This window comes from Mixophyes fleayi, chromosome 4 (assembly GCF_038048845.1).
Source record: "Mixophyes fleayi isolate aMixFle1 chromosome 4, aMixFle1.hap1, whole genome shotgun sequence".
Lineage (NCBI taxonomy): Eukaryota > Metazoa > Chordata > Amphibia > Anura > Limnodynastidae > Mixophyes > Mixophyes fleayi.
The window spans coordinates 218,471,597-218,486,018 of record NC_134405.1 but is presented as its reverse complement, the minus strand read 5'-3'; the positions used below and the strand labels follow the sequence as shown (position 1 = coordinate 218,486,018).

The following is a 14,422-nucleotide window of genomic DNA, read 5'->3' as shown; positions in this document are numbered from 1 at the left end:
AATGTGGATAAGTTTCGTTACACAGGCACAATGTTCTCTCTGGCTCTGTCGGAATATATTTTATTCTGCGTCCTGCAGATCCCTCTTAAAGGATTTATTGATACCAGTGATATCAGACTGTAAAAAGGGTTTGCAACAGAGAGAGACTAGATGGCTATCACTCTTTCTGTTTCCTCCATGTGCCTATCACCTGTTGTAGGCACTCAAGTTGGCTAAAATCAGCAGGGTCACATTGCCCTATTTGTACACAATATAATAATTTAATTTAGTGTCTTATACCCAAAGTCAGAATAGTGTTTAGACAGTTATTAATAAATATGAAAGTCGCATGTTTCATAAGAAAAGATTGAATTCAAACACAAGTTAAATTAAAAACAAATATCTGACAATACAAATATAAATTAAGTAATGCAAATAAATGGCTTTGACTTCATATAATATAGCAGCCATAATAATAATTTCAATAGTATAAGCTAGAGGGACAATTGACCACCATCATCATCATGATCATCATCATTATCATCAGTGTGTTTCATTGACAGGTGTATATGCATCTGCTTCCAGGTCTACCTCAGTCACAATTACACACCTTTACTGTACTCAACCACTTGCTCACCCACTTCTTCCCTCCCTTGTTCTGCCCCCAGTCTTGAAGAAGGGTAAGGGTAAGATGCAATAAAATCTGCATACTGACGTATGCATTTGTTTACTTGGTGCACATATGGAAGATTGTATTTTAAGAAATAAATCTGACATACATTCCACTCTACATGAGCCCTTATATAGCCAGGATACCGCTCTAATTGGGCTGTAAGGGAAAGGGAAAGCCAAAGCCAGAGAAAGTAAAAGGTGAATCTACAAAAACCACCCCAACCTTCTAGTACTTAACCATGCTTTGTCCATGTTCATAGAAAACCTTATTGTATGGCAGGCTTTTGTATTTTGGAATCATTTATCCTACATTTCTATATTAAGAAAAGCAGCACTAGATGGGGCAACTCTATTATTAAGTAACTTTCTCCAGCCTGTACTATCTCTTTGCCAGTAAAATGGCATTAATAATGTTAGTAAATTCACAATACAGAGGAAGCTCCGTGCACAGCGGTACTTACCTTCCTGTGACAGGGCGCAAATACTTTCCTATTCAGTAGCTCCATGCAGTAAGTACAGTTATCTTCTGTACAGTTTCTCACAGGACGTCTTGTGGTTACATCAATTGATTTCTCAATTTCCCAGCTTTTAATAAATGCTTCAATATCTTCTTTGTTTGTTATTATTGTTCTGTTTTGCATCTTTAAATCATCGGTTGGATCCCCATTGCATATTCCTAGCACAAGAGGTAAAGGTAAATTATGCTAATATAGCAGTTTTAAATATGTGGAATGGCACTCTTGTGTTTATAACCTGCTAAAGGCTTAACGGAACGTAGGATACTACACATAACCTAAAACATCTTGACAGTTATAAACCAAACTACAGGGCACTCCATAATAATAATGCTTGTAATTTATTACTGGGATAATACAGGGCAAACATTGTAAAATCTCAAGTGCAACGGATCTCTATATGTCAGAATTATTACTGTTGTACTAATGTTGAAGGTGTGGGACTGCCTGTGTTTTTATATATATATATATATATATATATATATATGTATGCATATATATGTGTATATGTATATGTACATATATATAAATATATATGTGTGTATGTATATAAATATATATGTGTGTATATACACACACACACAGCACTTATACTATATATATATATATATATATATATATATATATATATATATATATATATACATATATAGGGAGAGAGAGAGACATGAATATGTGTAAATATATAGCAATATTTTGTAAGTTGCAATTTCATTACTTTTTTTTATTGTCTTACTACAATAAAATATATTTTGGAATTGGAGGACAGTGATGTTACTTGTGTCACATTCCTCATTTGTAAAGTGTTCTGTGATGAAATATATAGGTGTTAGTAAAGGTAGCACACGCAGGAGGATCAACTCGTACAAGCACTTAGCTTTGTTTTTCAAATTGATACAAGTGTACTATAAGGCCACAAATGTAAAATATAAAGCACATTACAAGACACCTGAGAGAACCATGATCTAAATAAAAATGCTCAGCGTGTCATGTTCATTATATCATGTTCGTTTTTTGACAACATGGTACATTATTTCTATAATAATCCATCTATACAAACAAACATGATATATATGAGACAGAAAGCTTATATGTGCAGCACTGCCTTGTGCCGATATGTTAGGCACAAGGGGGACATACGGCAGATATTTAGGATGCCAAGGTTTAGGGGAAGCATAAAACACTAAATGAGTGACAAAATGTCACTCATTCAATGTTGTTATTGTGTCTACACTGTAGACTCTACAGCATTCCGACACTGAGGGCTGGTAACTGAGCACTTTTTACCATTGAAGTTGTCAGCTGATTCTCCATGACATGATGGGCTGGGAGTGGGCTGCTGAGGTTATACATGCACTTGGGTAGGTTTACTAAAAATCATGCTAGTGGCGGTTTAGTACTCCAAACCACCGCGTTTACTATGGGGTGACTTGAGGCTGGAATGTTAAATACCTGGCGATGTGGCGGATTGAAAACAGTTAAACCACCAGTTTAGGTAAAGCTGCCATCATAACCGCCAGAAAAAAAACAGTTTTTTTTAATGTCTACTTCTGATTGGCCAGTTAGCTCAAACACACTGTTTGAGCTATCCTGCCATTCAGAACATGGGAGGAGCCATCAATGACTTATAAATTATAGGGCAATCAATATTTATTTATTAAGGGGCAAAATTATTTTATAATTATCTTATGGGGGCATATTTTTTTTTCCATTACATTAAGAGGACAATATTATAGTATTATTATATTATGAGGCTACCATTTAGTTCCACATGTGTGCATCATATATAGTTAAAGCCTCCATACGCAATCGAATAGTGTTGCCCACTTAATATAATTATATATACATATTTCCCCATAATATAATACAATAATATTGCTTCCTTAATATAAAGACAATTTTAATTTGTCCCATTACTTAATTATAGATTAATTGTACCCCTTAATCAATAAGTAATAATTGACCCCATAATTTATATGTCAATGGTGCCTCCTCTTATATTCTGAATGACCAGATAGCTCAAACAGCATGCAATTTCAGCAATATCGAATCTCACAACTACCTCTGTTTTTTGTGTTTTTCTGGTGGTGTTCCCGGCGGTTTGTCAAACAGCAGCTTAGTAATTCTAACTGAGTGTATTTTGATCAAGTTAAAAATCGAGATGGCGATCTGTAAAGTGGTGGTTTTCAGACTTTTAACTGGCGGTTTGGCTCTTAGTAAATCCGGCGGTTTTAAAAGCTGCTGAAAGCTGTCTGTTTCATCAAACTGCCCTTTAGTAAATCTAGCTCCCAGTCTGACAGAGGAGCAAAAGTTGGCGCCCCCTCTCCCCCAGACTAGATCACTTCTGACAGCCCTTGGGGTCCCCGCCATTCCAGATAAGTTTTGTGATGCGGCACCGGAGGTTAATAGTTAAGTCTAGTGTAGAAATAAATAACTATTTTGTTTTGAACATAAAACTTGGATAAAATGACAATGTCAGTAAACTACCTGACAAAAGGCTTATATGTTGCTTAGCTAGACCTTGTGTGACTTAGCCCATGTAGCGGTTTATGTGTCATTAGTATCTACGGCATGTAAGTTATAGACCTTGTTTCAGGTTTGTACAACCAATTATAATCAGAATATCACAAGCAAATTACAGTTATTTCAATCTTATACATATCTAGGCATATTCATTTGTTTAGTTTCTTTGTGCATCCTCTGATGTATCTAAAATAATGCTGGGATTCCTCTAGGTACTGCTTACCACAAAGCCCTTCTGTTTTGCTGGACAGATTGGAATGCAGGCCATATTGTATGTCTATAATACCGGTAACATGGGTCCATTTAATGCTGATGCCTGCTGGCGTGTTTATAACATACATTGCGCCTGTGTCCTGGATACATAGGCCTTGCTTTGAGAATGGTAATGGCTGTAGAACTGAATTCACTTCTACCTGAAACAAGAGAAATACCACACTGAAATGCTGATGATTGTAATCCATTAGCTAGTTCTTCCATTACTGATATCAGGGTTTTCCACTGTTTGGCAAGTAACTCAGTGCACAGATTTTCTAAATAAACACACTCATGTTCCTTAATGAGCACAGGCACATGGTAATATATGTATATGTACAGTATATGGTTAACTTATACTCATTAATGTGCTACGGGTAAGAAGGTGCAAATCAGGCCTGGAATGATCATTAAAGCTACCAAAGGATTCTCCAGTGAGGAATTCACTCTTTTTAGGCCAATAGACAAAGGCCATTTTGGTACAATGTAATATGGCCTTTGTCTAAAATATATCATATTCTCTTTCAGATATATTTATAGAAGCTGATCTGTTATGTAAGAAGCTCCTACATTTGGAATTATCTTTAGTGGGCTGTAGCGATATACACACTAACTGACATTATACCATAACGGGCTGCAATTTTCCTTGAAGGATCATTTTATGAATTGCCCCATTGAAGGCTATTTGCACTCAACTTACAGCTCAACATAGTGTGTTAGATGGCAGCCACATCACGATACGTTTAAAGTGAATCAACATACTAAGCTCTAATTGTATACTGATGCAGCTGCACACTAGATACAATAGTCATCATCATCAATTTGATGTCATCACTCTTTAAAGGGAACATGAGAACAAAAATTTCTTTCACAGCATACAATTCAATGCTTTTTTTTTGGGGGGGGGGGTGCCAAGTGCATTCAAATGAGTACAAGTTTCAAATTACAGACTTCTGTGGAAATACCTGAATACATGTGACTCTATGTATGGATCTGTACATGCATAAGATATGTTTTTATGGGACTGCACCTATGTGCATCATATGCCTCGCATCATTTGAATCTTTTCCAGATTCCAAATAGATTTACAAAATTTCTGCTCACCCTCCGATCCAAGCGATTTATAAGCACTTGAAAATTTGCTGTTGTCACATTTAGTTTCTTAAAACATAGTCCTGATGTACCTCCAGCGGCGACCTAGAAATAGGGCAACACATGTCATAAAACTGAAAAGAACATGAATGTGTAATTATTTTCAGAGACACTTTGCTGCTGTTCAGGATCATGTAAGCATGCCACACCAATGTACTTACTGTGCTGGATAATGTAAGCATGCCACACCAATGTACTTACTGTGCTGGATAATGTAAGCATGCCACACCAATGTACTTACTGTGCTGGATCATGTAAGCATGCCACACCAATGTACTTACTGTGCTGGATAATGTAAGCATGTCACACTAATGTACTTACTGTGCTAGGTCATGCAAGCATGCCACACCAATGTACTTACTGTGCAGGATAATGTAAGCATGTCACACTAATGTACTTACTGTGCTGGGTCATGTAAGCGTGTCACACCAATGTACTTACTGTGCAGGATAATGTAAGCATGTCACACTAATGTACTTACTGTGCTGGGTCATGTAAGCGTGTCACACCAATGTACTTACTGTGCAGGATAATGTAAGCATGTCACACTAATGTACTTACTGTGCTGGGTCATGTAAGCGTGTCCAACAAATGAACTTACTATGCCACATCATGTAAGCGTATCACATCAATGAACTTACTATGTTGGATCAGATAAGCGTGTCACACCAAAGAACTTGCTATGTTGGATCAGGTAAGCGTGTCACACCAAAGAACTTGCTATGCTGGATTATGTAAGCTAGTCACACCAATGAATTTACTATGATGGGTCATGTAACCAATGAACTTATTATGTTGGATCATGTAAGCATGTCACACCAATGAACTTACTATGCGGGGTCATGTAAGCGTATCACACCAATGAACTTACTATGTTGCATCCGGTAAGCGTGTCACACCAAGGAACTTGCTATGGTGGATTATGTAAGCATGTCATACCAATGAATTTACAGGCAAACTACATCGCTCAATATAACACAACAATGGGACATAAATATAATGTAATTTTACTGTATAAAATAGTGACCATTACATTTTGTACAGAAAAAACTCTATACTGAGTAATCAATATTCTCAGTCACTAAAACTTTAAACCCTGGCACAATACATGGAAATGAGAGACTTACCTGTTTAGTTACCTACAGGATGAGATATGGATCATATCATAGACATATATCATGTTTTAGTATTGTGTAGTGAGTTAAATAATAACTTACCAGCTTTCTTATTGAATTCACACTCTAGAAATGAAAATAAAAATATGGGTTAAGTGAACTATTATTATACAAAGAAATATCTATTGTTCTGTTTATAGCATTGGTTACAGTGCCACTGTACACTGTTTTCCTAACTCTGAAGCCAATATGTCATTGTAAATGTAGCACTGAAACTTCATATATAGTCACCATGATTAAAATCACTGTTTCCTACATTTTTAAGTATAATTAGCTGTTGGTTCACGGTCTGAATATTCTTAAAAATAATGTTTCCTAAATAAAGCATCTCATAGTAATTAGAATGCCAATCTACTTAGGAGAGAGAATACAATGTCCATTATTAAGTGATAAATTATCATTGCAGCATGGGCACACAACAGTGTAGTGTCACTGCCAGTATCTATCTACAACAAAATAGAAATTGCATGCTTCAGAGGTGTGTAATATATGGGCTGTGACAACAAATCTTTTTGGGGGGACACAAATTACTTACCAGGCTTGGAGGACATTTTTCAATATGGGCTACAATAGTTTCTTTTGGAAGTCTGACCAAGATGTATGGCGCAGCATTATAGAGTGCAATGTTATTTCCATCAAACGTGATGATACTCAGCTCTGACAACATAGAGCACTGGCCTAGAAGGGAACATTTGTATATTGTAGTTAAAGGTTCACACTGTAAATTACATGTATACACGTAGGTGCATTTCAGAGTGGTAAAAGGAACAAAACAGACACACTATTTCAAAGTAAGTAAAAAAATTAAAAGGTTTAGCTGGACGGGGGGAAAAAATGGAGAATTGGCACCTTTTTCTACAGTTGGGTTAAAATTCACTCTGTGTGAATTTTTGGAGAGAAAATAATTCTGCAATTGCTTTTTTTTCCTTCTGTTTTCAATTATTTATCTTTAATGGTCTGATTTTGTAGTTATACTATATCTCCTGCCATCTGTTTGAACTCATTGGTGCGTAAAACAGTAAGGTAACAGTAAGGTAACAGTCACAGTGGTATATAAATGAAAAAGAAAAACAAATTATGAAAAAGACGTACAAGGACATTCCCATTCCGGGCAGCAGCTGTCACTGTTCACTTGGACAGGCATTCCACGAAAGCCACAGTCTGGTTTCTCCACGTTTTTGTGACAATTGCTTGATACATTATACAACATCCAGCCCATGTTAATACAAACATACTGGCTGCATGGATCCAAAGGTTCAATGTACCTTGGCTGTAAAAATACAATACATAAAAAAGTTTACTTTGTGATTATCACATTGTAAATATTAAGTATACTTATTTACCTTTAATGTAAATACATTGATATAATTATCAACAACAACAACAGAAAACCTTTGTGTAACTCTAAACTATCTGGAACAATCATATAAAAAGAAAACAATGGATCTCCCTTAAGAAATAAGCAAGAGAGTCCAATGGGCACAGACATTAAATAACCCCTTGCCTAAAGACGCAGACAGAATGTTACTAAATTAAAACCATGTTTCATGGGTACATTCAACAGTTTTACATTTCTGAAATGCTGAACTTACTAGATCAGTTTACCGAAGCAGTAATTGTTCTTTATACAGGGCCAGCACAGAGGGATTGACAGGCCTTTCTTTAATGCTATATATAATTATACATTTTAAAACTTTATATATAAAGATGTGACAATAGAGAGATACATCACTCACCATGCATTCTGTAGAGCTACTTGTATGTACCATTGTGCCAAATGAGTAATCGTCCGAAGATACGGTAACATTCAACAGCATCTCAGTAGTTGTTTCTGAACTCAGAGACTCAATAGTGGAGGGTGTCACTGAATCAAATGACTCAGATGTTACAGGTTTGGATAATGTGGTTCCTGGCTTTGCTGATCTTGTAAAATTAGAAAAGGGTTCCAAAGTTTCCAGTGGATGAAAAGTGGACATATCAGTAAATGTCTTATTAGTAACTAATGATGCGTATATTGGTTTGGTAAAGGCCGTGGTGCTTTCTTCTGTATAAGATTTCACAGACAATGTTAATGGCTTTTCTTTTTTGATAGTCGTCAAACTATGAGTAACATTAAGATAGGCTTTTTTGCTAGTTTCATGCAACGTCGTAACTCTCAGTGTTGTCTCATTAACAGCCAAAAGTGTTGAAGATGTGGAAGACGTTTCTGTAGTAGTGGGCTTCATTGTAAGTGCTTGTGGTGTCCCCAGAGGAGTAATACTGGAAGCAGAGTCTGTATAATCTTTTAAATAGCTTGTAGTTGAATCTGTGACTGCTGCATGTACAGGGGAAGATGTGGCCACTGAACTGAAAGAAGTGTGTGTTGAAGTATCAAAAGGAGACGAAAGCAAAGTAGTGAACAAACCTTCCTTGGACAATGTAGTATAGGATTCTGTTGAGTGTGTTTTAGTAACCTCCATAGTTACTTCAGGTTTTGTATAAGGGCTCATAGTTGAACTTGTATCAAATGAATACTTAGTAGAAATGACATGTTGTGTAGATTTGCTTTCTAAACCACTAGTTGAAACTTCTCTTACAGGAATGCTTGTACCCAGGTGTTCTTTAATAGTTGTTAAAGTCTTCAATGGGGTTTCTGTGGTTTTGGGGAATTTTTTAGTACTCAAAGTTACAGGTGGAGTCTGTATAAGTGTTGCATTAGTAGTAGACCAGGTTGTGTGTTTTGTGGAGGTACTTGTAATGTCTATTATTTTGGATGTTATTGCTGGCTCGGGTGAAAGGGTGGTCTCTAAATAACCTAAAGTAATCCTTACATCAGTAGACGAAGTGGTATTTCGTAAGGAGAGTGTAATGTTTGGAGTTATTATTGTTGTTTGTGCAGATGTTAAAAGGCTTATTGTAGATGGTGATGCAGATAGACTAAGGGTAGATACGTTGGTAGAAGTAACTGAAGTTGATAAGATTGTGTGGTCTTCTTTCATTGTGGTTTGTATCACAGATTCTGTTGTTTGGGACAGATCTGAAACAGATGTTGAAGCTGGCATGGAAGTAGTGAGTACTCGAGTAACTATTGGAGACAAATGAATAGATGAAGATGTTAATGCCGTTTTTGGAGTAACAGAAATGTTCATATGTGTTGTCAGGGTTGGCAAAGCAGATTCATTTAGCAAAGATGTATGAGGCAAAATGCTGGTTAATTGTTTTCCAAGAGTCACCTGAGAAGTTGCATGGGTAGGTTGGCTACTTGATGATTCCTTAGAGCTAGGGGTACTGGACGTGAAAGAGGCATACATAGATGATGTAATTAAAGGAGTGGTATCCATTGTCGAAGTCAGTGAAACAGAAGACATACTTGTTTCCATGGGTGATGTTAAATTCAAAAGCACTGGTAATCCTGAAACATCTGTGACTGAGGAAAGAGTAGTACTTTCTGGCATTGATGAATATGGAGATACAGTAACCGACTTTGTAGTCAGTTGGAATAGACCCTGTGAAGATTGCCCCAACATTCTTGTCGGTGTTTTGGTGGTGTCAACAGCTTCTCTAGGAGGTAAGGTTTTAAAAGTTGCAAAGGAAGTTACAGTATGAGGTGATAGGTGTGAAACTGAATATGTCAATTTTGAAGTTAAAGACTCTACTGTTGTACCCGGGCTAACCCTTCTTGTTGTTGTCTGTTGTACAGGACTAGGTAGATAAGTACTTTGAGTTGTTTTGTAAAAATCGCTGGTAAGTAATTCAAAAGAAGATGTATACTTGTCTGTAGTACTTGGAATTGATGATCCTATGCCTGTTGCATGGGTCATGTTTGTTGATCCAAGAAAAGAAAGTGTTGTAGAAAGTGGTGGCATATCAGAGAAATCTGTCTGAACTGAATCTGTCATTTTTAGATATTTTATTTTTGTAGAAGAGATGGTTGGTGCTGAAGTAGTGCTTGTTGGTTTTGTTGCTATAGGAAAAACTGTTGATTTCACTGGGACACCTTTGGAAAAGGAAATAAAATATATCATGGTCAATAAAAAATATATACTTTATATATCAGCAGATGTGTTATCACATACATGCTACACAAACATTGGCATTTAAGATAAGTAACTTAGTAGATCCAGTGATAAAATAATAATGCTACTTTAACTATATGGCTGTGACTAAGGAATCAGTATAGCAGGAGATCCAATAAATTGGTAGGCTCTTGCATTATCATGCGACTCAGAATAAAAAATAATGCAAAACAGAAGCTGATTAATACAATTTTAATTAGGGAAGAGCAAGCCAATTCACCACGTTTTGAGGTTCAATATAAAATTTGTGGTTTTCGGACCTAGACAATTTTGAGGTCACAGTAGCTCAGTCATAAAGAAACCAACCAGAATGCAGAAATATCACATGGTCATATATATTAATAAATAACACAATCACCTAGTGACACTTTCCATTTCAATATAAACTTCTGACAGCAAAGTAGTGTGCAGTGTGCTGCATTATTAGATGTTGCTATCACCAGCCTAAGTAAAAACTAAGAGACAGGTTGTAAGTAACTATTAAAATGATGGAATCCCTCAAATGCATTGCAATTTTTATTGCAATTGACAGGGGATCTCAGCAATAGACGGTGCCTGGCTGATGAGGGAGTCCCACAGTGGAATACAAGCCGATCCTGCTCACACCCAATTCTGGGCACTCTTTTTGACCATGTATGCCCCACTGTTCTCACAACAGTTATTGTCATGCAGTGAGGAGTTCCCATTCGCATCTAGGCCAAGGGGAAGGAAGACGTTACAAAGGGTAGGAGGAAGAGCTGGTAGAGGTACTCTGCTCTCGCTAATAGTAATTCAGTTTAGTGATTGATAACTTGCTCTTTTGCCTGTATGTCACCACTATTAACATGCTAAATTCTGGAGTTTCTTTGTTCTAAACGAAGATGCAAAAACTAAGTAGAGCTGCAGGAGGGAACAGAATGAGAGGTGGACAATGGATAGGAGGAATAAAGTTTTGATCCTTGTTTAGTCATTGTTATTAGCTTGCTATAAGTATAATTGATTTACAAAGCTGCCTCAACTGCAAGCTCACAGAGCAAGACCTGCACTTATTTTTGCGTTGGTCTTGCCGATGAGTGGAGGGTGAATGTTTGTGATGGTTGGAAGGGTGGTGAGGAAACTGGCACCATGGCAGATACTACACGGCAATATTTAAAGTATGATAGATGTGTGTTGCAATAAAACAAAATCTTGATGGCCACATGACACCCAGCTCCAGGTCAAAATGGGTAAACGTTGTTCTTCTGGTCATACCCTATTCTGTCATGTAGAGATAGTGGACAGCCTATATGCCTATATTTGTTTGTAATAAAGGAGATATATACAGTCAACCTCTCATTACAGCAAAAGTGCTGACAAAGGCTATGGTAAGGATGGAAGCAATAGGCACACTGTTGTGGCAGCAACAGAAGCAGTATCCAGCAGCCAAAGAATCATCTCCAGCCAAGCACGTAGCGTGAACACATCTGCTTACTCTGACTAATTCCATATAGGATTAATGAACAGTGTTTTTTTGCTTTGAAACAGGGACTTGAGGTCCTGAAAGGTGTCAGTTACAGTATTTCCTCCTTTCAGACACTCCTAGTCCCACAGCAGAGATCGCATTCTAACTTTGTTGCTTTGCTGGATTCTCTGACAGAGGTTCCTGGTAACTGACAGCGACTTTATTTCACTCCTAAAATACTCACCAGTAGAGAAAAGTCCTGAAACCAAAGTACACTTTTTGGAGAGGTGGCCTCCTTACAATTCCAGACATTCGGAACTCTATTATTATTATTATCCCTTTATTTGTACACAGTACAAACAGTAGATTATACAGGGTGAAACAGTACTGAACAATAAACAAATAATACCTAGACTTCAGAAACTCCAGGCATGGTTATTGCAGTAAAGATGGAGCAGAAAAACAGGTATAGAGACAGGTGAGAAGAGGGCCCTGCTTATAAGAGCTTACATCCAAAGGGGGGGTAAACAGACATCAGGCTCAGATGGGAGTCAGTAAAGGGATATAGCATGAGAGAAGTGAATTGAGGGGCCCAGAAGAAATAAGAAAGGGTTAGGTGGATGGCTGGTAGGCTTTAAGGAACAGGTGAGTTTTAAGTACCCGATTGAAGGAGCACAGGTTAGGGGACAGACAGATAGAGCGAGGGAGGTCATTCCAGTAGTGGGGTGAAATACTGGAGAAATCTTGGATTCTGGAGTGGGATAAGGTGATCAGAGTGTAGGAGAGGCAATGGTCATTGGCCGAGTTCAGGGAGCATGCGGGAGTGTGAATGGAGAGCAGGTTAGAGATATAGGGGACAGTAGAGTGGAAGAGAGCCTTGCAGGTGATGGTGAGGCGTTTGAAAGGGATTCAGTAGGGGAAGGGGAGCCAGTGTAAGGTAAGGCAGAGAGGGGAGGCAGAAGAGGAGCGGTGTGAAAGGAAGATGAGCCTTGCAACCGCGCTGAGTATAGAATGAAGGGGGGAGAGATGTGAGACCTTTAAGGAGAAGATTGGAGTAATCAAGATGGGAGATGATAAGTGCATGGATGATAGTTTTGGTGACATCCTGAAAGAGGAAAGGCTGAATGCGGGCAATGTTGTGTATTTGGAAGCGACAAGCTTGGGCAAGGGATTGAATGTGGGGAGCAAGAGAGAGAGAGGAGTCGAGGATGACCCCCAGGCAACAGAGTTGGGCGACAGGGAAGATGTTGGTGTTGTTAACAGTGATAGAGAGGTCAAGGTGATAGGGAGAATCTAGGAGGAGGAAAGACAATGAGTTCAGTTTTAGAAATGTTAATTTTGAGAAAGCGTGAGGACATTCAGAAGGTGATGGCAGAGAGGCAGACAGATACACAAGAAAGGAGGGAGGAGGAAAGATCAGAAGAAGAGATGTAGAGTTGGGTGTCATCAGCATAAAGATGATACTGAAGACCGAAGGAGGAAATGAGAACACCAAGGGGGGTAGTATAGAGCGAAAAGAGTAGAGGGCCTAGAACAGAGCCTTGAGGAACTCCTACAGGGAGAGGGGAGGGGGTGGATGAAGAACCAGACATGGCTACAGAGAAGGAATGGTTAGCAAGGTATAAGGTGAACCAGACAAGGACAGAGCCAGAGAGGCTAAGTAAGAGAAGAGTTTGCAACAGGAGGGGGTGGTCCACAGTGTCGAAGGCCGTGGAGAGGTCGAGAAGGATGAGTAGGGAGAAGTGACCCCTGGATTTAGCTGATAGAAGATCATTAGGAACTTTGGCCAGGGTGGTTTCAGTGGAGTGGAGTGGAGGGACGGAACCCGGACTGGAGAGGGCCGAGGATGGAATTGTCCAAGAGATGTCTGGTAAGGCGGTTGCAGGCAAACCGATCAAGTAATTTAGCAGAATAGGGGAGAAGTGGGATGGGGCGATAGCTAGCAAGTGAGGTGGGATCGAGATTGGGTTTTCTGAGAATGGGAGAGGTAAGGACATTTTTAAATGTGGAGGGGATGATGACGGAGGAGAGGGACAGGTTGAAGAGGTGTGCTAGTTATAAGCAGGCAGTGGGAGAAAGAGAGTGAAGGAGGTGTGAGGGGATGGGATCAAGATGACAGTGGTCACAACCAGTATGGTCAGAGGAGTACCCGTACAGTCTGCTCAAATTGGCACTTCCTCCTAAAAGGCGCAAAGTCTAACTGAGTGGGAGGTTGACGCCATAGGCTCTCGCAAGGGTGCTTGGTCTTCGCAGCTCCCTGACCACAGGTCGCGGTTCTCCTAGGAGATGATGAGCGAAACTGTAAAGTGAACCAGGACTATACCTGAAGATGCTTTGGATGAGCAGCACCAGGATGGCTGAGAGATAGGAGACAGTAGAGCAGTGTGCTGATTAACACAGGAGGCTGGTAGCTATGGTAGCAATAACCAGCCCGAGCGTTTACCACAAGGATAGTGGAGTAGACACAGAGGCTGTGATGATCTGCGAATAGATGTGCTGGAGACTGAGAACAGGTAGCAATAATCTGCAGAGCATTACCACAGGATAGTGGAGTAGTCACAGAGGCTGTGATGATCTGCGGATAGATGTGCTCGAGACCTCAGAGAACAGGTAGTAAACAGGAGCCAGAGAACAGGACATCTGAGCAGGATAGTAGACCTGAAGATCTGGCAACTTGGT

At 38.9% G+C, this 14,422-nt stretch overlaps 1 protein-coding gene across 1 annotated transcript in view; it reads right to left on the bottom strand.

Moving 5' to 3' along the window:
* Nucleotides 1–14,422, bottom strand: part of OTOGL (otogelin like) — a 212,548-nt gene that overhangs the window by 59,205 nt on the left and 138,921 nt on the right. The window contains exons 34-40 of the mRNA XM_075205981.1: nt 8,005–10,244; nt 7,361–7,538; nt 6,804–6,946; nt 6,311–6,334; nt 5,046–5,138; nt 3,913–4,102; nt 1,113–1,327 (exon numbers count right to left, since the gene is read on the bottom strand). Of these exons, the coding sequence (XP_075062082.1) occupies nt 1,113–1,327; nt 3,913–4,102; nt 5,046–5,138; nt 6,311–6,334; nt 6,804–6,946; nt 7,361–7,538; nt 8,005–10,244 (3,083 nt within the window). The remainder of the gene's footprint in view (nt 1–1,112; nt 1,328–3,912; nt 4,103–5,045; nt 5,139–6,310; nt 6,335–6,803; nt 6,947–7,360; nt 7,539–8,004; nt 10,245–14,422) is intronic.